General features: G+C 48.8%; 1 protein-coding gene across 4 annotated transcripts in view; it reads left to right on the forward strand.

Moving 5' to 3' along the window:
• The window catches only part of DLGAP4 (DLG associated protein 4), a 77,483-nt gene that overhangs the window by 20,656 nt on the left and 31,545 nt on the right, over nucleotides 1–25,282 (forward strand). Inside the window, exon 1 of one of the 4 annotated variants that reach the window (XM_006921776.2) lies at nucleotides 7–811. The exons of the other annotated variants lie outside the window; for them this stretch is intronic. Coding sequence (XP_006921838.1) covers nucleotides 781–811 — 31 coding nt within the window. The 5' untranslated portion in view covers nucleotides 7–780. Of the gene's footprint in view, nucleotides 1–6; nucleotides 812–25,282 lie in introns of those variants that run through there. 4 annotated transcript variants of the gene reach the window in all.

Consider the following 25,282-nt stretch of genomic DNA (forward strand, 5'->3'; position numbering starts at 1 on the left):
TTCCTTCTTTCTGTCCAGCCGCCAGCCCTCCCTCGGGCCCGTCTCCCCGCTGCGCCCGCTTTCTCTCTCCTCGGCTCGCTGTCTCTTTGTCTCTGCCCTCGCGCTGCTTTACAGCCCCTCCCTCGCTCCCCGATCTCGGGTCCCCCTCAACGCGCTCCTCTCAACCCTCAGAGCCTCCCTTTCTGAGCGCCCGCATTCTTCAGGAATCCCCCTCAGAGCGCCCTACATCGTTGGGGGCCTTCAGAGCACCCTCCATACCCCAGGGACTCCCCTCTGAGCTTCCCGTATATCCTTTGGGGGCCTTCCCTTCCATCTGCACCCCCAATCCCTGGGGTCTTGCTTCCTCTTAGACCTCATTTCCTCCGGATTTTTACTCTTTTGGTGTCCCCCCTATACCCTGGGACCTCCAAGATCCCTTGGGGTCCCTCCCTCCTTGGAACCCCCAAAAGCTCCCCAGCTCCCCGACTTCAGCGCCCCTCCCTGCCTTCCCTTGGTTTGTCCCTGGTCGCTGTCTCCTTGTTCTCTCTCAGGCCTCTGGGTCGGGGTCCCCTGCTTTGCTTTCCCTTCCTGTCTCTCCCACATCTGTCTAGGTGGTCTCACCACTCACCGTCTTTTGCGCTGAAGACTGCCTTTTGAACCTGCTTGTTTGCCCAGGGCTCTTGGCCCCCTTGCTTTCTCTGCCTCAGCTCCCTGTTTCCCCTTCTCTCTGTTCCTGTGTCTCTCCCTCTCCCCTTTTCTGTCTTTGCCGGTTTCTGGGTCTCTGACCCCCATCCGGCCCTCATGGCTTTGTGTCTGGAGCTCTTGAAGCAATGTGAGTGGTGGGGTGTCCGGGTCGGGCCGGAGTCCGCCCGCAGGCTGGCCGCGGCCAAGGCTCCATGGGGTTGGCGCTGGGGCAGGGGCTGGCGCTGGGGCAGGAGGCTCTGGTCCTCCCAACAAAGGGGGCAAGGAGGGAGGGGCCAGGCCCTCTGGCGGAGGTGGTAGTGGGGGCCTTCCTGCTCTGAGGCTTCTGCTTTTGTTGCTTGAGTGTGTGGAGGGTGCCATGGGCTGGGCGTCCCTGCCCGCTTGGCCCTGCATGGCCTGGCACTTTGTGATTGCTTGTGGGCAGGTCTGGGCTATTTTGGAGCCTGCAGGATGTGATATCACTTGGGCGTTTATTTAAACCCGGCTGGGGGTGGGGGCTGTGTTCTTGCCAACTTGGGTAATGAAATTTTGCAGTGGGGTGCAGCCTCCCAGGCAGCTGGGTGGTGGGGTTTGTGGCCAGAACTTTTGCAGGCCACCACATTGGGCAGGTGAACAAGGGTCTGTGCTGCCTTGGTCTGGCTGAGACTCTCAATGAGGATGATCGGGAAGAGGCATTATTCTTCATCTGACCACCCCTGAGTATTGGGTTTGGTGGTTTAAGAACTCTGGGGCCTTGATTCTGCCAGCTTAAAGCTGTGTGACAATGAGCGAGACCCTCGACCTCTCCAAGCCTGTTTTCCCATCTGTGAAAAAGGAATAATCGTGCCAGCCTCACAAGGTTGTCATGATAATTAAATAAAACATCTGTAGGTATGCCTTGTGAACTGTCACCCTGTGTTTAAACCGAGCCCCACAAAGGGAAGGCAGCTTGCCCAGGGTACACAGCTAGTTCGTGGCAGAGCTGGGACAGGGAATCCCTTCCAGTGTTCTTTACTCTCCACTCCATTGCCACATGATTATTCAGGAATACACCTGTTCTTCTGATAGGGCAGGAGGTAGGCCGTCCCTTATTTAAGCCTTGATTCCTAGGTGCTCTTTGTTTGTAAAGATAGACAGGTGAGCCTAGCTGGATGTCTGTGGTGGGAGACAGTTGGATTTTCCATGTTTCATTCCATTGTTGTTTAAGGGTAGGCCCTACTTGGCCAGTGGCATTTGAGAATAGTCAGTTTGTAGTTAGTTATAAGCCCTGGCTGCTTTTCCTGCCTCCCTATAGAGTAGGGAAACAAAGGCCCTAGCTGAGAGAGGCTCCATGGACAGCTGGGGTCCGCTATCAAGGAGCCTAGGATGTCCCAGAACTTGGGACCTCTCCCGAAGAGGTCAACTTTTTTAGCCCCCTTGTCTTATAGATGAAGCCCAGAAAGGCCGGGGACCCACAGAGGCTCAAGCCAGGACTCCTCAGTCCTGTTCCTTGGCACTGCCTCTGAGGAGGTCATTCATTGTCAGGCTAATGTCACCTGCCCACTAGACAATTTTTAACACCCATTGACCTTTTACTGTGGGCCTGTGCTCAGCACACTACACAGACTACTTGCAGTGGGGAGAAGGGGCTTGGTTCCTGGCCTAAAAATGAGGGATCAGGGTTCTGGTCCCCATGTCTCACTCACTCTCAGGAAGGCCACTTTCTCCTGCACTTCAGCTTCCTTACCTGTAAAATGAGGATAATAATCTTTGCCCTAAGACTGGTTCTGAAATCATGGACTCCCTAAAAAAATTCTATGAGGCAGAATGCCAAGGTTCTATCCTGGCTCTGATGCTAGGTTGCTGTGTGACTTTAGACAAGAGTTCTCCTCTCTGCGTTTTTCCTTCTGAAATATGAGGGAGTTGGCCATGGTCTCTTAAGTACTTCTTGCTCATTTGAGGATTCTAAGATAACTCAAAGGTCACCTGTTTGTACCTGCATCTCATCTTACATGTTAAAAGTGTGCTTGATCACAGAATAAGAGGGAGAATGAGCTGAATGCTGCCAGATGGTTGCTGATGATGTGCTGTGGGGTTTCAGAGGAAAGAGGTTCTATCTGGGCAAAGGATCAGAAAGGGGTCCAGAAGGCAGTACTTGAGCTGGGCCTCTATACCAGGTATGTTCTGCCTCTTGTACCGGCATACCTCAGAGATTTTGTGGGTTCAGTTGCAGACTACCGCAATAAAGCAAGTCATAATCTTTTTGCTAGTGGGGGAGTCTTGCCTCCACTTTGTAAAAAACACATCTGTGAAGTGCAGTAAAACGAGGTATGCCTGTACACAATTTTCCAGAATAGAAATAGTGTGGATTTTAGAGCCACAAACACCGGATTTTAATCAGTCTCCATCACTCACTGCCTGTGTAATCTTGGTCAGGTTACTTTCTTTGAGCTTCAGTTTCCTCATCTGAACTCAAGATAATCATATTTACACTTAAGGATTGTGGTGAGGATTAAGTGAGATTATGTATTTAAAAAAACACCTAGTATACAGTAGTCACTTAATAAAGGTAAACTTTCAGCTCCCAATAATATCTTGATCACATTTCTTTTTGTGGGAACAAGACAGGCCCAGCCTCTCCCTTTCCCCTCTTTGGTTGGGGTTCAGGTAACAGGGAAAGCACCTTCTGGCTGTTCTACTAAATAACAGGAGAAATCCACTAATCTCTCGCTTGCTGTGTGAGGCATTGTGTAATCGGCCAGGCTCTTTCCTGACCATTGTTCCTCACTACAGTCCTGGGAGGAAGTCAGAAGCCAGAGGGGTTCTCCATTTCACAGGTGAGTGAAGAATAGGAGGCCCAGAGAGGAACAGGGACCTGCTCTCGGTCCCCCAGCATGGCAGTGTGGAGGCGGACTTAAACCCAAGCCTCTTGACTTTTCTTCCCCCACAGCCCACAGCATTACTCCAAATTGATTGCTTCTGCCTGGTAGCCTACCCCTCAGGCCACCTTCTCTGGGTCTGGCATCTGTTCTACTGGGAGGGTTTGCTTGACATTTGCCCAGCCTCTGAGCTCATCTAAAATTTAAACGTGACTAGCTGGAGGCTGAGTGGGGACTGAGTCACCACCTTCCCTGGCTTTCTCATCCTAAACAGCAACCAGACACACCCAGAGGGCCACTGCCAGAACCTGCTGGTTGTAGACACCACACATGACAGACTTTCCTCCTAGACCTCAGATGAGCTCAGGAATGTCTCTTTGGGCTCCCAGGGAAAGGCTACAATGGAGGTTCCTTATGTATTTCTTCACTCCCCAGGGATCTAGGAGCAGAAGCCACATTGAGCAGCTAGCTATTGGCCTGGCCTTTTCTGTTCCAAGCCATTATTTGTGCTATACTATCCGCCTGTGGTACTCTCCTCTCCTTCAGGGCCCCAATTGTCAAATGCCGCCTCCTCCAGGAAGTCTCTGCTGCCTCTGGAGTGAGACTGAATTCAGTCCCAGGTCCATACTAAACAGCAACCAGACACACCTCCCAATCATATCTGGATCTGATCCTGGCAAATCACTATACCTTTCTGTGCCTCAATTTCCTCTTTTATAAAATTTAAGTTCCTCATCTTTCTAAAGTTTTAGATTTCTAAGCTCCATCCCCAGAGATTCTCATTTGGCAGGTCTGGGGGCAGGAATCAGCTTTCTAAGCCAGCCCTCTGGAGGAGTCTGATGCTGAGAGTCTTTGGGCTACAGTTTGGGAAAAGCCGAACTGAAGAGTTTCCTGTGTTCATATCACAGCTTGGCTTGTCTCTGCTGTGTGACCTTGGATTGATCAGCTTTCTGTGCCTCAGTTTTCTTCCCTGCCAAGTTGAAATGGAAATATCAACCTCACAGGTTTGTGTGAAGATGAGAACTCGTGTAATAAAGGTCCCTCAAGAAATGGGAACCTGTCTGCTCTACTACTGTTAACTGGGTGTCAGGGACTATGCTACGCAGTTTATGGCGTCATTTCGCTGTATTATTGCAGCAGTCCTATGATATGGGTACCAATATCCCCATTTTACAGATGAGGAAACTGGACCCTCGTTATTGTCTTTGTTCCAGGCAGGGTTGGTTGTTTCCAAAAGCAAGTTACCATTCCCCTGCTTAGGCCTGGCAGCAGTCAGTCAGACCTGGCCAGGATGAGGTCTGTGGAATTGAACACCTGGGCAGGAACGCAGTCCAGTTGTCAGCAGCAATTTAATGAGGTGTGCAGTGTGTGTGCCTCTCAGGTTCCAGGTTTCCCAGTCCTGGCTATGGCTGCCTCCCCCCTCAGCCTGTGTTGGAAACAGCTGGTTTCTTACCCACCTACTCCTGGGAACCAAGGCTACCTTAAAGACAAAATCCACATTCTAGAGCTAAAAGATTATCGTTTCTTGTTTCACAATAAGGAAGCAAGTCCAGGGAGGGAACAGATGTATCTAGGATCCCAGAGCAAGACCATGCCAGGAACAGGCAAGAGCTGCAGCCCTGCCTCACCCAGGTTTCCATCATTTCTGTAAATCACTGGCCTGGTGGAGAGCGGAGCACCAAGGTCTGGTTTGGCCAGTGAACAGTTTCCTCACAGGACAAGAGCAAGAGAAGTGGTCAGAGCTAGATTTGGCTAACCCTGGAGCTGAATTGGGCCTGGAAAACACTTTCTGACAAGGAGCCTGCCCTCCCGGCCCTGGGCCAGGCTCTCAGTGGATGGGAAAGAACAGACAGGGCCTCTGCCTCTGGGAACTTATGGTCTGACAAGAGAGACAAGGCTACAATTATGAGACAGTGTGACAGTCTGTAATTAAGCCTCTGCTGAGGAAAAGCATTGTCTGAGAAGGAAGAAGTGAGTGTGAGCTAGTGGAAACAAGAGTCCTCTTGAAGGGGGTTGGATTCAAAGAGACAGAGGGTGGGGCTGACATTCCAGGGAATGGTTTTTTTGCAGTTAGAGATGAGGGGGCTGGAAGTTGAATCCGTAAGTACGAAAACAATGAGTAGACTTGACTCGTTTTGCTGATACATCAGGGCTGTGGATAAAAAATCTGGGAGAGGCCAGAAGGTTGTCGTCAGCATTGAGCATCAGCTGAAAAGCAGAGGCTTTGGGGAGCCATGGAAGATTTTAGAGGCGAGGTAGTACAACTGGAGGATTTTTTCAGAAGATGAATCAGGCTGAGCGAATTGGAATGAATGAAAGTGACAACAGGGAGGAAGCTTTTCAGGCATCCAGATGACAGAAGAGGGCGAGGTTTGGGTGGAGCCCATGGAGTGGGAAGGGCCAGCTGGGGTAGCAGAGGATGTTGTGCTGCTCAGAGCTCAGCTGGGGGCCTGATGGGCCAGAGAAAAGTTGTTGGGTGTTGCTGCTTTGGGGCAGGAAATAACAGTGTAAGCACTTTGCTTGTACACCTGCTCTATGCCAGGCGCCGTGCCAGGGCCTCCAACGGCACTCACGAAATCCTTACAACAAGCCCGAGGCAGGTGGACTTACCACCTCTGTTTTACAGATAACGAAAATGTGGCTTAGATCCAAGACAGCCTGTCTGCAAACTCTGGCTCTGCTGCTTGGAAAGGAAACTTAACGTTAGGGTCCCAGGAATCTGGGCCCTCTTGCCCCTTGAATTGGGGGCGCACACAGATACATTCCCTAAAGCCCACAATCCTTTTTTTCTAAAGATCCTTATGGCTAAGGCTGGGAGCCAGCTTAGAATTTCTTCAAGATGGGAAAGTCAGGAAAGTGAGAGGCCTTCACATCAGCAATTTTACTGGCCAGGCTGTGAGCAACCTTCAGTGTTGGGCCTCTTATGTGTCTGTCAACAGTGGACACGTGGGCCCATTGGGATTCTCAGCCAGCCCCCACCAGAAAGGGTGTTCCTTGGCCTAGCCAGAGGACTCAGTCACCCAGTCACCCACAAAGGCAGGAAAGGACTTGTCCCAAGTTTCCCTCAACACAGGAGAGCCAGATGATGGAGCCTAGTTCTTTGCAGCCAGGTTTACCCTTTGGTCAGAAGAGAGGGGGGTGAGATTGGTACTAAGCGGCTACCATAGGAAACATCAATAGTTGGTCCCAGTATGCAGCTAGGAAACTAAAGGCTTGGCCAGTCATTCTCCTCTGTGTGCCCCCCTGAGCAGGGCCTCAGCCTTGAGTCGTGATGCAGATCAACTGCGTGGTAGACATAGCCTCCATGCTCTTCTCACCCCACTCCTCCCTTGCCTGCAGTAAATACCCACAGGATCCCTATGCCAGGCTACTTTGGCAAATACTCTCTGACTCTGAGCCCAGCTGTATGCAGAGTACAATTGTAACAGCACCCATGTTTTTCGTACCAAAATCTGGACAAAGGTTTTGATGGGGGATCTTTGTGCTCCTTTGTAACAGACACAGAATGAAAAATATTTAGACATTGTAACAGAGGACTAGAGCAAACTATGCTGTCCTTTTCAGTTGTAGTAATTCATTCGATTAATGCTTTACCATGTACCAAATGCTTTCTCCTCAGTTGATCCTTCTCCCATATATTCATCCTTTTTATTTTGTTTTCAGCACATTGGTTCTGGATCCTTAATATTTGTTTAGCTTATTTTTAACTTGCAAAGTACTTTTATCTACCTTATCTCAGTAGATCCTTATACAACCCTGGGAGGTCATTACTATTCTTACCATCTTCATTTTCCAGAGAGTGACTTGACCAAGGTCACTCCGGAATTCACTGGCTGAGCTGCTCATTTATTCAGCAGATATTTAAGTGCCTGCTGTGTGCCAAGCAGTGAGCTGGCCCTGGACATACAGTGGCAAGCAGAGCTGTCTTAGAGACTTAGTTTTTGACCTTTCAGGGACTAGCCAGGATCCACTCCAGTGCTCCTGACCTCCACTGGGCTCTTGCAACCACAGACCCCTGTACTTTGGGCCTGTGGCTTAGCTCTAGACTGTTGTAGCCTATGTGCCAAGGCAGCAGGTCTCTGCAAACTGAACTTCAAAAGTGACAAAAGAAGTCTTCAGTAATGACTTAATTATTAACAAGAAGGTGAGGGAGGGCATCTCAACAGAAGGCCATCTGCTCCCTCTCCCCTGGGGGAAGTCGCCCAAAGCCCACTGCACCTTAAATTCTGGCCTGAATTTTCTGCAGCCTTCAAATATTTGATTACAGTCTGCACAGGTGCGGATCCCTGTGGCCATGTGCTGAGCTGGGGACCCGCCCTGCCTACTTTAATATTAAATGTGTTGAAATAAAGGCAGATCCTAGGATATCAGGTCTGCAGAGGACTCTGGCCCAGCCTCCTGACTTCCCAGGAGTAAGAACCAAGCTTGGGAGGGGAAGGGACTTGCCAGGATCACATATGGAGAGACATTCTTTCCCCTTCCTCTATCTTACCAACCTGACTTTTATCTTTCCCCAGTCCTTCCAGCAGGAACCCCCTCCCAGATGTTCTGTTCCACATTCAGAGCCCTTTTCAAATCCTCCCTCTGCCTTAAGGCCAAGTATTTCCTGCATCTTCCCTGATATTTTCCACCCTGCTCAGAGCCCTACGGTGCCCAGGCTGGCCCCATCTACGCTCAGAGGCTGACCACCTGTTCTACAAGGCTAGACCAGCAGCATTTGAAAACCAGGTGCCTGGGCCCAACCTCCAGGGAATCTGATGCCTGAAACCTAGAGAGAGGCTTTGCTGGGTGCTTTTTGCTGGAGTTCTTTTTGTGTGTAAAATTATACTTTTATTGAAAAAGCAATACATATATGTGTTAAACATTTCAGACTTTGTAGAAAAAAGTGCCCAGTGAAAAACTAGTGTTTCTCCCCGCCTAGGCTCCTAGATAACTACTGTGAGCAATTTTGGTGTTTCCTTCCAGAAATCTGCATACACAAGCAGCTATGTCAGTAACATCCCTTTTTATTACACAAATGGAAACATTCTCTGCCTACTGCCTGTTGTTCTGTATCTTGTCTTCTTCATACAAGTCTTTCTCTGTTATTGGTTATTCCCTGTGGATGCATGCAGGCCCATAGCCTCCTTTTCCATGACCGTGTGACAGTCCGTCCAAGGATGGACCACTAGTTGTTTGTCCAGTCCTCTACTCAGGTTTATTTAGGTTCCCAGTCTTGCTGCTGTGAGCAGTGCTGCAGTGAGCACTCTTCCCTACATGTCCATATGTGTGTGCAGTTGTCAAGCCATTCCTGTAAATGGAATTGCTGTTTCGAGGAGTGTGCATCTCGAATTTTATTAGATATATTCGAAATGCTTCCTTTTGCATTCCGAAAATGTGTATTTTTAAAAGCACCCTGCCCCCACCCTTAGATTCAAATTCATTTTCTTGGCTAAAAATCACTCTTCTTACCCAGCCCAGGGAGGGGAATGGGGTCAGCTAGTGTCACTCAGCAGTCCTCAGCCACTGAGGTGTCTCCAGAGTTAGGTGCAGTTGGGAGGAAGTGAGACATGAAGGAAAGAAATGGACTAAAGGGGCAGCAGGAGTGGAGGCAGGATTGGGGGGAGGGGACTATGGAACCTGTTTGTGACTTGGTCTCCAGGGAGAGGCGTCCCCCCTCCCACACGCATCCTTCTTCCTTAAGTTCTCTGGTGTGTGCTGCACCTGCTTGGCGAGGGCCGGGCTGGCGAGCGCTTTCATCCAGCAAATATTTACTGAGCTCCTGAATCCCAGGAGCTGCCCACTATGTCCCTGCCCTTCTCAGAGCCTCAGTTTTCCTCATCTGCAAGGTGAAGAGGTGAATGCATCTCTGCCTTTCTCATGTCACTAGGCTAGTGGGAAGATTTGGTAAACCAGCCAGTGGGAAAACGTCATAAAACAGATTAGTTTTAGCTGGACACTATGCCAGACACCCTGGGATCAGCAGAGTCTGAAGTTTGAACCAGTCCTAGATGGGCTGCTGTCAGTCTCAGCAGATGCTTAGTCAGCCATCAGGCTGGGAGGTTTCAGGCAGCTATTGGTGAGCATCTCCTGTTGCTGTGCCAAGACAGGGTCAGGCTGGTGCCTGGGGTCTTCCTGAATTTACTCTGCTCCCGGTTGCTGGGACTTTTGGCTGCTCAGGATAAGGCAGGATAAAAGACATTCACATGACAGGTGGAGGAGGGTCTCCACACTGTAGCCAGAATTTTGCCTCCTCCAAGCCACCAGGAAGTCCCTTTTGGGTCCCCTGCAGGTCTTTCTCCAGCTCCACTTTCTCCAGTGGTGGCAGACATGAGGAAGGGGAAGTTCTATCATTTTTCAAGTTTAAAATGACGTCTAAAACCACTAGCCTAGTTCCTTCCTCTCATTTTGTCAGTGGGGATACTGAGGCCTGGACTTGAAGGCCTCCTCCCAAGTTTCCCAGTGAGTCAGCAGCCTTACTGGGATTAGAAGCCAAGTAGGTGTTCAGCCCTCCGGGGCCTTAACTCTCACCATCATTCCCACATCGTCTCAGTCTTTAGTTTCACTTTGGGGTTAAAAACCAAAGTGAAAGAAAAAGGCAAAGCAGGAAGCAGCTACTTCAGACCCAGCCCAGGCTGAGGCGGTTGGGCCCTGGAGGACCCACGCTGAACAAGCCTCAGTAGGAGAGCAAGCCTCTTCCCTGCTGGCTCCCACCCTCATTCTGGAGGCCTGACTGGGATGGGGGCTGGGTGGGGCCCCGAGGGAACAGTGCCAGGCTGTAGACAGGCAGTCATGTTCTGGCCTGGCCCACTGCTGTCTGGGAGACAGCCAGTCCAACGAGTTCCCTGGTGAAGTCGGCCTCACCTGGGTGTGGCCCCAGGTGGAACACTGCTGCTCTTTAAATTCCCGTCCTTCCGGGGCAGGGCTGAACTGGAGCTGGGCCTGTGTTGGCCTGGGAAAGAAATCCTGGCCTCCTGAATCCAGCTTTCACAGGACAGTTCCACTCTCCCTGAAGGTAAGAGCTGCCACCGTGTCTCTGCTGTGAAGACTAAAATGTTCAATCTCCGTGGGCACTTACCTCAACCCCTGGTGGTTTCTTCTTAAGGACCCAGATGGCTTGGAAGCCTTTTTGCTTGTTCGAGTTGGAGTTTGAGGGACTTGAAGAGGACAAGAGTTGGGAGAGCAGGAACCGTGGCTTCCCCAGAGTTGATAGGTGCCTTCATGCAAGAACCTTTTCAACTCTGGACCTCAGATTCCCCAGTTTTTTGGCAGGCAGGATTTCCTTCTAGCTCTGCTGTTAAGTGGAATCAGTTTTGGTCCCTTGGAAGCCAGTGAGAGAGTATCATAACACCTGGTTTAGTTGGCTTGTGTATTTCAAAGATTAACTATTGTCTACCAAGCTGGGGTCTTAAGTTCCTATTTCTCTGCTTTTTCTAAGAAAATTCTCAGACTTGCCAAAGCAGATACGGTATCAGTATTATTGCTTTAACAAATATAATTTTTGTGTACTTCTCCTCTGCACAGTCACAAGGTCCCCTATTACAGGTCACAATTACAAGATCCCTAAGCGCAAAGCAGGTCTGGTTCAAGTCCATCCCTGAGGGCACATGCTGAGCACACAGTAGGTGATCTGAAAGTTGTTAAATGCCTGCATTGATGATCCACACCTGCCATGCTGCTCCAGAAAGCTGGACAGCAGAAAGCTGACATTTATAGCCCAACCTTGTACCTCTGAGCCAGGCACAGTGGGGAGAAGCCCATACCCCAAAGGTCATGCTGATTTTTACTGCTGGGATTCAGATTCTGGGCTGCCATCTAGAGCTGTGATACTTTTGACAAGTTGCTTATATTTTCTCTGGTCCTCAGTTTCTTCACCTGCAAAATAGAGACGATAATATTACCTGACATTGGTCTGAGTATGTAAAAGCACTGAGCACAGTGCCTGATACAGAGAAACCACTTAGTTGCTGCTGTTTGGATAGCCAAGGGGAGATGAAAGTCTTGAAATAGCTAAAGAATCCACGTCTCATGACTAGAAAGATGCATGTGGGCTGGGTGGAGTATCTGGCGGGGAGTTGGTTATTTAATGGCTGTTTGCTGAGTACAGGGCTCTGGTGGCAAATGTAGAGTGAATCTAGATAGGCTTTAGAGAGGAGATAATCTTCAGGACCTCAAAATCTGGGTAGGCCCCAAGTGGATGGAGATTTTGAGGGGCAGATATCCTGGGTAGGGGAAAGGAGGATGCCTTGGGTGGGGGTGGAGAGGATACTCAGGGTGGGGGAGGGATGGCAGGAGTTGGCTATATAGGGGCCAGGAGAGCCAAGATCAAGCTAGAGAAGCCGGCCCAGGGTCGTCAGAGCCAGCCAGGCACTCAGACCTGGGGTTTATCTCTGCAGGGTCATCACTCCATTGGGCAGTTTCCTGCATGGGGCCTTGATGAAGAGCCCATTACTGAGTGTGCTGTGAATACATTTGATAGTTCTAGCCTTTCTTGGAACTTTGTTGCCCTTCCCAAGCTTCCCATGCTTCATGATGAGGCTGTTGCCCTGCGCTGGGGTGTGGTAGCCATCAAGAGGTTCCTGCCTTCCTGCCTGCAAGCAGTGCGCGCCAAGGTGGGGTAGGAGTGGGCCTTGTGGCACGTGAAGCAGCATGTGGAAGCAGTCCAGGGGAAGAGGATTTGGTTCACTCCAACCAGCTCCTTCCTCCTTCCCACCACACGTCCACTTCTTCCAAATAATCAGCAGTTCATGTACTCAGAGTGCCAGGTGCCGAGCCAGGGGGATAGTAGGCAACAAGACGACTTGGTCTCTTTCCTCATGGAGCTTCCACCCAGCTTGGAGTCCCCATCCAAGCAAGTTACAGATACACGAGTTACTGTCTAATTGAGATAAGAGCCCTGAAGGAAACAAATCAGTGAAGACAGTCAAGGAAGACTAGGAACAGCAGGGGTCAGGACCCTGAGGTTGAAAGTATTTGGTATATTGAAGTTACATCTGGAGCAATCTGCAGGGTCAGGCAGGGCCAATCTTGGACGGAGGCAAACAGCTTTGCTAACCCTGTAAAAACTAGAGCTGTCACTGAATTGAGATGTGATAATGAAAGTACTACAAGTGATTTTGTTTTAATATTAACATCAGGACTTCCAAATATTTATCATTAGTTTTCATACTGATCATAAGTCATCAAGAAATGGGCTTTTTCAGCACTCCCAATTTATCGTTAACTTCCTTTCTCTTACTACTTCATGATTCACAAAGCCGCCCTGCTGCTTCTGTTGCCTAGGGAGGTGGGTCGCAGTTATTACTACTGTTCTTAGAGGTGATGGAATGGAGAGGTAAAGTAACTTGCCCAAAGTCACACAGCTTAATCAAAATTTGAAGTCCCAGTTAACTGTTTTTTTTTTTTTTTTTTACAACACTGCCTCTGTTTAAGAAGGCCAAAGGAGAAGTTTCTATCTCTTTTTAGCAATGTTGCCATTCCAAAATGATCACAGTTAAAAATTTTTGTTATAAAATGATATACTAGTAATTGCATTAGAGCAATGGGATTAAAATGATTTTTTTCTATTTTTTCTATAATGTTATACAATATATTTATCATCCTTTTTTTGTTTTATTTTTTATCTCCACACAATCTCCCATCTAACTGCTTTCCCAGGTTCAGTGATACTAACACATTCATTACTGCCTTTGTAGATCTCCAGTCTTTTTTATTTTCTATTTGAATTATTTCTTTCATTTCTGTTACCTGAATCTCAGGAAAGAGATTGTAGGCAGGTTATAATTCAGCCTCTGCTCACAAACACCTTTAACTCAGATCAGAAATTTTAAAAAATTTATGCTTAAAGTAGTTTTAAATATTTTATTTTGTGACTCTTGGATTTGGGGTGAAAAAAAATCAAAGCAGTTTGATAACTGGTGCTCATTTATAGAGAATTCTTCAGTGGACTCCAGCCCATTTTTTAAAAATTACGGTAATATACACATAACAAAAATTTACCATTTTAACTGTTTTTAAGTGTACAGTTCAGTGGCATTAAGTACACTCACAGTTGTTTTACATCACCACATCCATCTCCAGAACTTTTTCCATCTTGCAAAACTGAAACTCTGTACCCATTAAAAAACAACTCTTCATTCTTCTCTTCCTGGCCCCTGACAACCACCATTCTACTTTCTGTCTCTATGAATTTGACTACTCTAGGTACCACATTCACTAGCCCATTTTAAAGAGGTATCATTTGAAAGGGAAAGTATGTGATGTCTCTGAATAATTAACTCTTTTGGTGGTGATTAATTAATTTTCCAATTTACCGCACACTGCAAATCTAAGCTTTATGTGGCCGTGTTCCCACAGAGTTGTTAAAAGACATCTCTTGGGGGTACTTCCTGCATAGAGGCAGCCTTGATTCCAAAGCCGAGGGTGGCTTTGGAGGGTGGCTGCATAGCACCTGGCCAAGCCCCCTTGTGGAGGCGGGGTAACAGAATTTAATCATAGAACCCAGGCATAATTCCTCAGTTAGCTGCTTGCTTGCTGTGGGATTTGGGTCAAGTCCCTGCACCTTTCTCAGCCTGTTTCTTTCTCTGAGAAATGAGACAATATTTCTGTCATGTGTACATCCCAAAATCAGTGAGACAGTTAATGAATTCCCCTTTGCAGCCTTGAGAATTCTAGTGCATTGTTCACATGTGGTTAAATGCAAGAATAGGGCTCCTGATCCACATTTTACAGAAGAAGCAGAGACTTAGAAGTAAAATGTCTTGCCTAAGGTCTAAATAGGCTGAAACCCAGCCTCCCTCACTCTACAACTTGCAGCTATGCAGTGTTCCTGTTGGACAGTCTTTCTAAGGACAGTAGACTGTGAAACAGATGGTTGCTTTTTCATTTTACTGAATTTCAAACATTGCCCAAGAAGCTCTGATGTCAGCGGGCCTGCAAGAGAGGACAAGGGATAAAGATTTTGATGGGGGATCAAGGACAGTGACTCTGCGTCACAGGAATTGAGTCCTAAAACATTTCTCTGGTGATCATCTTGCCCACCAACAGCAAATATCTTGCTTTTGGCGGGTACTTCCATACTGGGTCCATGGCAGACAGCACTAATCAATCACAGCACTCACACAGCTTCAGGATCCTTCTTAATACAGGTGGGCATATCCAGTCAACCAGAAGTAGCATTTCTTCTGGATGGCACACCCAGTGGAACCTGTGCCATCTCAACCTAGTGTTATCCCCAGCTTTTACAGATGGGTGGCAGTCTTGGGAGAGGAAAGGACTGTTTGAGGGGTAGGTGATGTCACAGGTCTCTTTGTGAGAGTGGAAAAAAGTCTGGCAGGACAGCCCAGAGCCTGGGGAGGTGACCAGTATGCTTGCAAGAACATCAGGGCAGAGCAATGCCCAGAGGGGTAAAGTCACCTTTCTTCAGCTTCTCTTTAGAATACTGGCCTGGGCTCGAAGTCCTTGTGAAAGTGCCCTCTGGTCAAATTTCTCCAGCAGAAAGGAAAGACCAAACTTGTTCACAGTGGCTTCTAAGTTTTGTAGTCTTGGTCATCAGCACTTGTATTTTTATTACTTGTGAGACTAGATGCTGTGAAGGTTGGGTTCTGGAGATTGAAACTTGTAGGGTTCGTGCTCGCTTAGCAGATAGAACATGACTTGCTGTGTGATGCTGAGCAGATCCCTCAGCTTCTCTGAGCCTGTTTCCTCAGCAGCACAAGGGGAGACGGTGAAAACATCTTGTGGGGATCAGTAAGACGCAGGTATAAGGACCTTGGACAGTGACTGGGCCACTGCATTAGCCACTGATTCCTGAGCAGACGTTCAACACTGGTAACTATGACTGTTATCCACTAATATTCAGCCAGTTCTTAGAGTGAGCCTAACTCTGTGCCATTGTGGGGGCAGGGTTCTGTGAACAGGGTGGGGACGTTGGAGACCTTCCCTTGGGTAAGTATTCTTTCAAAGAGATAGTCTCAGATGTCACCACGTTGTATTTTCGGAGGTAGTTGGGAGAAAAATCAAGTAGGGAGAGGTACGGGGGCGTGAGGGAGAAGGCTGTAGTCACGATTTGTCCCAGTGCCTCTGTTTTCTGCTTAGCAAGTCACTTCTTACAGACTCTTCTCTCCTTTCTGTATCCTTAGGGCCTCCAGGGGAGGGTCCCTCAGTCCTTTACCACTTTTTGGGCAAAGTCAGAGATGTGGGCCTATCTTATGAGTGTCAGCAGGCATTCGCCTGGGTACCTCTGGGGCAAAACGAGGCCACAGGTGTGGGTGCCATGTAGTCCTTTCCTTCAGGGGCTCAGATCTATAGGGAGAGGCCTATAAAACAGTGTGGTGCCAAGGGCTTGTGGCACGTCTAAACATAGAGTATTGACCCAGTGAGGGGAGCCAGGGTGGGAGTTAGAGGGACAGTCAGGGAAGGCTTTTCGGAGGGAGTAATGCTAGACCAGAGACCTGAAGGAGGCGGCAGACTTAGGGAGGCGTTGCAGTCAAGGAGCAGCCAGTGGAAAGGCCTGGAAGCCGAGAGTATGGTGTGTTGGCATGAAGAGAGTGGTAGAGAGAAGTTGGAGGGGTTCTTGGCAAGTCAGGCCAGTAGTCACCCCCTTAAAATATTAGAATGGCGTGATGCAAGTGCAGCGTGGAGTGGGTGGACAGCTATGGGTCTGCAAGCCAGGCACTGAACCTTCCTCCCCCAGACCCTTGCAGGGACAGGACCCCTCACTTCTGCCCCAGCCTCTGGTTTGTGGAGACCCTGGAGGGCCTGGGATTGAGAGGCAGCTATGGTGGCCCCTTGCTCAGGAGATGTGCAGGCCTCTCAAGAGATTGTAATGGCAGTTCCTCACCTGCCAGGCACTTTCCCACCTGTCTTATCAAGGGACTGCCACAGCAGGACTAGGGCAATGGGCAAGGCAAGCCAATATTGTTTGCATTTTGTAAATGAGAGAAATTGAGGCCCAGGGAACTTAAATTGAACAGTGAATGAATGCAAGAACCAGTGCTCACACTCAGGGACTCCTAACCTACATGCCACGTCTGTAACTCAGCAGCAGGTGTTTGCAAGAGAGGGGAAGCAAATGTTGACTGAGCACATATTCTGAGGATGAGTTTATCATCTCAGTTGGGGCTCTGTGCTGCCAGACTTCCCAGAGGAGGGCGTGTTAAGTCCTGATTGTGCTGTCTGAGTCTTCATATCATTTCCTGTGTAGCTAGGCTATATGAACATTCTCCTCTTTTTTACTTGTTAATAACAATTCTCTGGAGCTGAAAAAAAAAAAAAAAAAAGAAATTTGAACTATGAATGTCACACACACAAAAATGATGTCTGAGGTCATGTCCAGAACTGGGTATGAAGTAGGAGGGCAAAGAAAGAACAAACATCTCAGGCCTGGAAGAAATCTTAAAGGTCACACCTATGGGAGCTGGAGTGCCTGTGTCTAGCCCAGCTGGCCACCTCCTAGGCAGCTCTGCTTCTTAGAAAGCACCTCCTAATAATGATGGAAAGTCTGTTTCTCCTTAACATCCCCCACCTTCCTGTCTCCTCCTGTGGTAGTACGATGATCTGGACTATGTGTATATGTGACAGTCTTAGGTATTTGAGGACAGTAGCCATGCCTTTCTGAATTGCCAGTCTCTTCCAGGCCACTCTCCCAGTCACTCTAAGCCCAGCTTCATGTTAAACAAGGTGTGACTCATGGTACACACGTGCCACACTTCATTTGTGGCAAATCTGTGACAGACATCACTAATCAATCAGCAGTCACAGCTCCCTTGTTCAGTCAGTCCCAGGCTTTCTCAGACAGTGCTCCATGTGGCTACGCTCAGTCAGTAAATGAGGCATTTCATTGTGGGTTCTGTGCTTTATTGTGAGTATTTGAGCACAAGGACTCCTCATCCTGGGTCCCTGGTGCCTATCCAGGACCCAGTGCATGGCTTCCCCTCTGTAAATAAGCATTTGTCATAAGGGGATGGATTTGAGACAACTTCTCGTGTGGATTGCCCTCTTCAGTCTCTAATCTGGCCATGCCCTTTTCCAGAATCGCAACAGTACCCACAACATTCATCCAGAGTTCAGTGGAGGCTGCTCCCTCGCCCCCAGCCCTGACCTTTCTCTGTTAGCACAGCCTCAAACTATGTCTGTGATTGGCTGGAGTTGCTAAGGCTTTTTTCTACGTGTGCTACTTTCTTGTGTAATTGTCTTACTTGGGATCCCAAACCCAGGATCTTAATATAAGCTCTGAGGACAGGGCCCTCTCCCGTCCTGTGTCTCTGTCCCCAGCCCTGGCACTGAGGCAGGCAGCACTGCCTATGTTGACCTTAACTGAACTCATGGTTTTCCCCATTCAGTTCTGCACTCTTCATTTCATCCTATCTCTCGGCTGCCCAGGGTTCTTGGCTCCTGATGCTGTATCCAGATATACCACCTGTCATTCTAGGCACCGTGAATGAGCCTATTAACACCATCTTTCTATTCTGGGATCCGCTTGGTCATTCAAAATGATGAAAGAGGCCAGAAATCGAGGTGTATAGGACCCGGCAGTGTCTAGCTTTGACACTAGACATAGGGCTTGTGACAGCTTGCAAAGAGCCAGGCTTTTGTGATTCATCACCAGGGTTTGACGTCAGCCGTCCAAAAGTGAGAGTGTTTTTTTGAGGTTCTTTTAGGTAGTACTTCCCAGGCTGGGCTCTTGGAACCTTAGGGGTTTTGAAAGGCAGCAACAAGGTCCACATGCTGGAACCAATATTTGAAAAGCCAAATAGTATTTGAAAAGCCAAGTCTTACGTTCTCCACTCCTTTCCATTGCCCCACTAGGCCAGATGGGGGCCATACATGTTAAGTTTTTGCATTGGACTGGAGCCATAGCAGGCCGTAACTCTGGCTGTCTTCTCCTATTCATCAGCACCCTCTACTAGCAGTTATAGCTTTAATATACAACAAAATCATGATTTAATAACCACAGCTTGGAAGCTGGCATCTATTTAAAGCTTAGACTCCTGGGGGGGGTGGTAATAAGGAATCCTGGAGGGTGGAGCAGGGGCCCCTGAGCAGAGCTGCTGGCAGAGCTGACTGTAGGCAGTTCTCTAAGGATAAATAAGACTGTTTCTGGCAGATTCCAGTACAATGGGAGAGGGGGGAATGTTGACTAATAAGTCGCTTACTGGATATGGTTGCAATAGTGGTGGAAATGGTTTTTGAGAAATAGGGTGTTATTTGGAGACCCCTGGTCGGGCTGGAGGAAGTGGAGCTCAGCCACAGTTGGGTGGCTCCCTGAATGCTGGAGTCCCAGGCTAGGGAACCTGGAGACATTGCCCTTCCTCAGTGTGGGGGCAACAGGGAACACACCCACACTCAGAGCCCTAGGCAAGAGTCGTTGCTCTGCCACCTGATCCTCAGGGAGGGCATTTGCCTTTTGGATCCTCAGTTTTCTCATTAGTCTAGTGGGTCTCAAAATACCATGTGGGAATTCTGTAAGGAGAGAAAAAGGAAAATGGAGCTGCTCCCAGTGACCTGGAGTGGGTGGGAGTCAAAAAGCCTTCCCCAGACCCCCTTAAAGTCCCCCAGAACCTGGTTTGAAAATCACTGGAATTACTGTTTTCTAGGACCACCCCTCCAGCCCTGGCATTTGGAAGTTCTACATACTCATTCCAGTGAGTATGTAGAACTTCCAGGTTCTATATACTCATTCCAGTGAGTATGTAGAACTTCCAGGTTCTACATACTCATTCCAGTGAGTATGTAGAACTTCCAAATGCCAGGGCTGGAGGGGTGGTCCTAGAAAACAGTAATTGCTAGGTGACACCTAACTAGCCCTGGGCAGTGTGGTGAAGTAGTAGCTAAGAGCTTGGCTCTGGAATCAGAAAGGCTGAGCTGAAATCCTGGCTTGTGACCCTAGGCTAGTCATTTTCTCCAAGCCTTCCTTTTCTCCTCTTTGAAATAGAAATGATAAGCCTGGTGGACAGGTGGTAAGCTGATACAATTGAAGCCCTTCATGTAAGGCTGGTGGCCAGCCTTCAGTCAGAGGCAGTGCCCTGCAGCTTGCGAAGTCTCTTGAGAACAGCTCTCCATCCTCTGAGAATCAGTTGACCTGAACTATGGGGTCCATCTGGAGGGCATTGCTTTAACCCCTTCCTCCACCCCCTCTGGCCTGAAAGTGTCAGAACAAAACCTCCAACTGGGGTATGAACAGTGCATCTAAGCAGCAGCTGTCTCTGAAGGGGCAGAGAATGTTGCTTTGGCAACCAAGCAGGTCCCTCTCAAGCAGCTGTTCCAGGCCCATGAAGGAGGATAGCCATCTGCATTCTGGATGGAGCTCTCCTGCCACCTGTGCCCTGTTGCCAAGAGCCTGAAACCAGACCTGGCCTGCCAACCCGGAGGTGCTTTCTCTGCTTTTACCCAACCGGACCCTAGACACCATAAGAAGAGACTCCTGGCTGCCTTAATTGCAAGGTTCCCAAGGATCTCTTACCTTTCCAAGGGGGAGGCATTTATGGGCAGGCCTCCTGGGAGCAGGGAAGAGGGGCTGGAGCACCAGAGGGAACCAAGAGGTCTGTGGGCAGCTATGCTGGCGATCACAAATTGTATGCCACAGGCTATGGTAGCTGGCAAGCATGTACCTACACAATGTTTTTTAAAACTAAATTACCTCCATTTAAAAATTCAGATTTATTTTTTCTTTTTTTAACGTCCAAATTTCTGGCTTTTTGTACAAGTTTGGCAACTCCAACAATGTTGGGCCTAGGTCTCCATGTGGTGGCTTTGGGCCAGAGGGGTTAGATACCTGGTCTCCCATAGACATTTGAACTTGTGACCTTCATTCAAGGCCAGCCACTTCGTTTACAGTTGGAGAAACTAAGGCTCAGAAAGAATCAGGCCCTGTGGCAGTTGCACAGCCTTCCATAGCCAGTGGTGAGCTTAGAACCTGGCACCGTGGCCTCATAGAGCAGAGCTTTTGTACACTGCCACTCTGAAAAGCCTGTTCTCTCATCTATAAAACATCAGTGATAATTATCTCCCCTTCCAGGTCTGTGTCTGGAATAACACCTGGCCCAGGAATCATTCAGTAATGACTCTTTTAAATCTGTACATTTAATATGCCTTGCTTAGGAAATGTTATAGGAAGCACTGCTTACTTTCTTTTTTTGCCACCTTTCAGAAATGGTTATTTTTCAGACAATTTCTAATGCTTGGCGCTTAGGATTTGTTGAGCTCTCATTCCCACAGCCTTACTGCCCAACTTAAGACAGAGTTGCTCAAGGCTCTACCTCCCACTGGATGTGAGTATGTTGGAGGCTGACCTGAAGGGAGTTCAAAGCCCTGGTCTTAGGCATTAGATTCCACCTCAGTCAGGAGTAAATTGTTGTTTCCCTGACCCTTATTTTGCCCAGCTGTCAAATAGGGATTTGTTTATTCAATAAATATTTACTTTGCCCCAGCCATGTTTTGAGCCTGGTGCTGGGAAGGCATCATAATTTTATGAGTCAGTCAAGGTCCCCACCTTTGGGGACTTCTATTAAGATATTCAGGATCTCTGTCTGGTAGGGGAAAGAGACAAAAGATAAGTGAAACAATAAATTGATCAATTCTTGAAAAAAATTGGGTTCTCGGAGAAGGAATAACAGCTTTAGGCAAGGTGGTCAGGGAGGCCCTCATAGAGGACATGACACCGGACCTGAGACCTGGAATCAGCAGGAGAAGTAGGCATGCAAATATAAGAGTGAGGATCCTTTCAGACGGTCCAAAGGCCCTAAGGTGGGTACATGCTTGTAGTGGCTGAGGAAGAGCAAAGAGGCTGGTGAGGCAGGAATGGAATGAGCAAGGGGAAAGTGCAGGAAAGTGCCAGTCCCTGTTGTAAGCCAAGATGGGCAATGTGGATTTTATTCTTCATGGAGTTGGGAGCCTTTGAAAAGCTGTAGAAAGAGAAGGAAGTAATCCAATTTGTACTTTAAACAATTCCTCAGGCTGCTGTTTGGAGAGTGATTGTGGGTGGGGCCACAGACCAAACAGGGAAGCCGAATAATGGAACATAGAAGCCTAGACCAGTCTGGCTTCTATGGGGGGGATGAGACACGCAGTTTCTGTAAGATGTGCTTTTGAGGGGAGTGGAAAAGAGGGAGTGGGAATTCCCAGGCTTCTGGATTTTGAACTACTAAGTGCATAGGGTTCCCTCTGGGAGATCAAGAGCCAATGTGGAGGAGGAGAGGTTTCAGATTCGTGCTGTACATGCTCAGCTTGCGATGGCCTTGACACAGGCAGAGCTTAGCCTAGTGCACTGGGCTGTTGAGAGAGGTGATACGCTCTCCTAGCAGCTGTCAAGTCTGTGTGCTCTAAAATCCTCTGACTGCAGGCCAGTTTGGAGGGACTTTATGAGGGATGTTGTGTGTAGGAAAATGACTGTTTCTGTTGCCCAGTGGCCCCAGGAAGCCAAGGATCCCATCTGAGAGGAGGCAGCTCTCTCTCAGGCCTTCTTGCCCCTATCCCCCCTCCATAAGCTAAATTACCTAAATCTTCACTTTGCCAAGTTGTGCCCTGTTGGCATCTGCCTTCCCATGCCTTGGGCTGTCCTTTGCTCACAGAGGATCCCTTCCCTTGCCTTTTCTTATCACTCAGTGACTCTGGTCCATTTTTCCAGACCCAGTCAACCTTAACATCTTCAGAAAGCCTGCCCCAGGCTGTCCCCTAGGGGCGATCCCTCTCTCCTTCATCCAGAGAAATCATGGTAACAGGAGTTACAGGACCTACCTTATGATTACCAAGTGCCATCATGTCCGTCATCTCCTTAGCTCCTCCTACTCAGTGCACATTGGGTATCACACCTTATATTCTGAGTGGAATGTGCCCAAGCCTGTTGCCTCCATGTGACCCTCACTGAGATAATGCAGCAGACGTGGCAGAGTAGTGGCCTTCAGGCAGCCTGGGTTCAAGCCCTGGCCCCAACACAGCCTGGCTGGGAGGTGAGCCAGGGCGAGTCACTCCACCTCTCTGAGCCTCGTCTGTAAAGTAGGGCAGTGACACGTCTACCTCACGTGTACCATTTTGAAGATTCCGTTGGCTGAAATACAGTGAGTTCTCAATATTTGTGGTAGTTATGTTCACAGAGTCTCACAAACACCGAGTTAGCAAACCATTGTTACTGAACCATTGCTCCTATGGGAAATACAGGGTCCTTGCAAGCCTCTGGTCACATTGCCACTAACCAATCAACACATAACCTTATTTTATGTGCGTTTCTGTTTAAAGACACCTTATTTAATGTAACATTGCTTTATTAACATTGGCCTTACCAATAGCACTATAACCTGAACAAAGCTTATCTAACACAGCTGTTTTTTCCATAAAGCACACCACAGCCTTCTTCCACTTAGGAATACTAGGCAGCACTTGACTACACTTGGGAGACATTTTAAACAGAAACAATCTCCAACAAAAACCACAAAAGTGTGAAAAATGTAGCACTAAAGAGACCAGGAAGAGGGAACTTGTTTACAGCATGAACGCTGAAGCAAGAAGGCAGATCATCACCCTGTTCAGCCTCAGCTGGGAACCTGGTGTGTTGAGTGACTCAAATTTTCAAGCTTTGCACATGTCTGTGAGTGACTGTGAACGCCCTGCGGGTATTGATTTGGGGTTACAAATAAATTTTAGCGAGTAAGTGAATTAGCAGATGCAGAGTCATGAATAACAAGGATTGACTGTACGAAGTGCTTGCCCAGTCAGTGCTCAGTAAGGTCCGCTGTCAGCATTGGAACCCTTACCAACAGGAGTGCATCCTGGCTTCCAGATAAGGCTCTGGGGACGGGCCAGGGCTCCTTGAGATTTGTAGTTTTGTCTTCCCCAGGAGGCTGCCTTTCTAACTAGCTTTTGTGGACTTGGGGGATCCCAAGCAGGTGCAGATTCCAGAGGCCCCGAATGCCCCAACTTGAAAGATTTGTTCCAGGTCCACTGGGTGTGTTGTAGTACCATTGAAAGTTTTCAAACAAAGCAGTGACTTTGTTAGATTTCTCAAAACAGCCAGCACTGGTGGAGGAAGAACAGGAAAGGCTGCACAGGAGGTTGGGAGGCCAGGGGGCAGCGGTGTGGGGAGCATTTAGGTGAAGCTGACTCTAGATCACTGAGGGAGGAGAAGGATGAGAGAGGCAGTTAGAGAGCACCTGACTGGGGAGCGCTGGAGATTCCCCAGGAAGATGTTGGGGTGAGGGGTGCTGCCAGTCCCTCTTGCTGCAGTTCAAAATTAAAGTTTGATAACTTTAAGCTAACCCAGTGCACAGCAGCAGAGGTGACTTCCAGACTGACACAGTGGGAAAGTGGGGGTCACTTGGACTACCAACAGGAAAGGGCAGTCTGTCCCTGATCCTGACCAAGCTGCTTGGAATTCTCTCCCAGCTTCCTCTCCCTTGGGGGAGGAAACAGAGGGAAGGAGAGAGGAATTTGAGGCTGGGCGAGTGGGAGCCCTGAGTTCCCTTTTTGCAATAACCAGCGGGGTTGTTTGATTTAGTTGGCATGGTTTGACAAGTTACTGGGTGAGAGGGAGAATGGGATCTTATAGAGCCTCAGCCCTTCCTCTGACAAGCCTAAGCCTTTTCCAGAGCCAGCAAAGAGTTAAGGGGTTCTGGCTCAGAGGCCAGTTCTGTCCCTTCATGTGGGGCCTTGAGTGGGCTCCACTGTCTCTTCTGTAAAGCTTGCTGCCATGGCTCCCACACTCTTTGGTCCCCTGCATTTATTACTATTAAGGAGTCGAGATCTCTTCTTTAGCCCCACTGCCAAGCTTGGGCCCCTGGGAGGCAGCAAGCCTGAGGGCTGTGCTAGACCTCAGGACCACGCCCATCTTGGCAGAGGGCTAGCTTCCTGGGGTTGCCGTGTCCTCCAGATCTCTCAAGAGATGGAGTCACAGCCACTCCTCTAAAGGGACTCTGAAGCTCTCTTTGGCCATCTTATACACATTGACATTAAAAAACAAAATGCAGAAACAAATTCATTCTGACCTGATAAAATCTTGCTGGATAAAATCTTGGGCCAGAAGGCAGAAGGGACAAAGGGAGCTTCCACTTAGAAGAAGCAAGGACTTGTGTACCGTGGGGCGGGGAGGCTGGGCTGGATGTCTGGGGCTGAGGCAGACTGCATGGAGGCGGCATCACACAACTGGCTTCTGTCTGAGCCTTGGCATGAGGGACCAGCACGGCCAAGATGGGGGCTGGGAAGCATGTGGCTCCTGGGAGTGGTTGGTTGGTCAGTGTGCGCGTGCTGCTATGGCTCAGCAGTGCTTCACTTGGGATCTTTGAAAGCTGAGGGAGACAGTCACGCTGGAGGGATGCTCACCCCATGCTTCCCGAGCAAATCTGAGTTTTCCAGAGTGAATGGACAAAGAGTGCCATGTTGTTGTAAATTGTGGTACATAGAACCTCTCCCCAGGGTAGAGAGGGCCAGAGTGACATCCTGGAGGATGCAGATCTGTCCAGGTCCAACATCTTGGGTCTCAGGGGCACTTGCCTCCCTCCACAGTTTAATGGGCAAAGGAAGGTTGTGCACTTGTGCATTCCCTGGCGTAGGCACTGAGCAACTGACACATGGAACATGCTCTCAGTCAGGATCATCATGGCCACAGAATGGCCTGAATGCTCCAGCAGATCCACAGAGAAAAGAGAGGGCCAGACTCTGCCTGGACCAGAAAAAGCTAAGGGTAGAGGGACTGGCTAGAGAAGCATGGAGGACACGAAAAAGGATTCTGGCTTAAAGAAGTGCATGTGCAGAGGCTTGGGTGCATAGAGTGTGGTGTGATCCGGAATGTTCATTTG

The sequence above is a fragment of the Pteropus alecto genome, unplaced genomic scaffold (genome assembly GCF_000325575.1).
Source record: "Pteropus alecto unplaced genomic scaffold, ASM32557v1 scaffold45, whole genome shotgun sequence".
In the NCBI taxonomy this organism is placed as follows: Eukaryota; Metazoa; Chordata; class Mammalia; order Chiroptera; family Pteropodidae; genus Pteropus; species Pteropus alecto.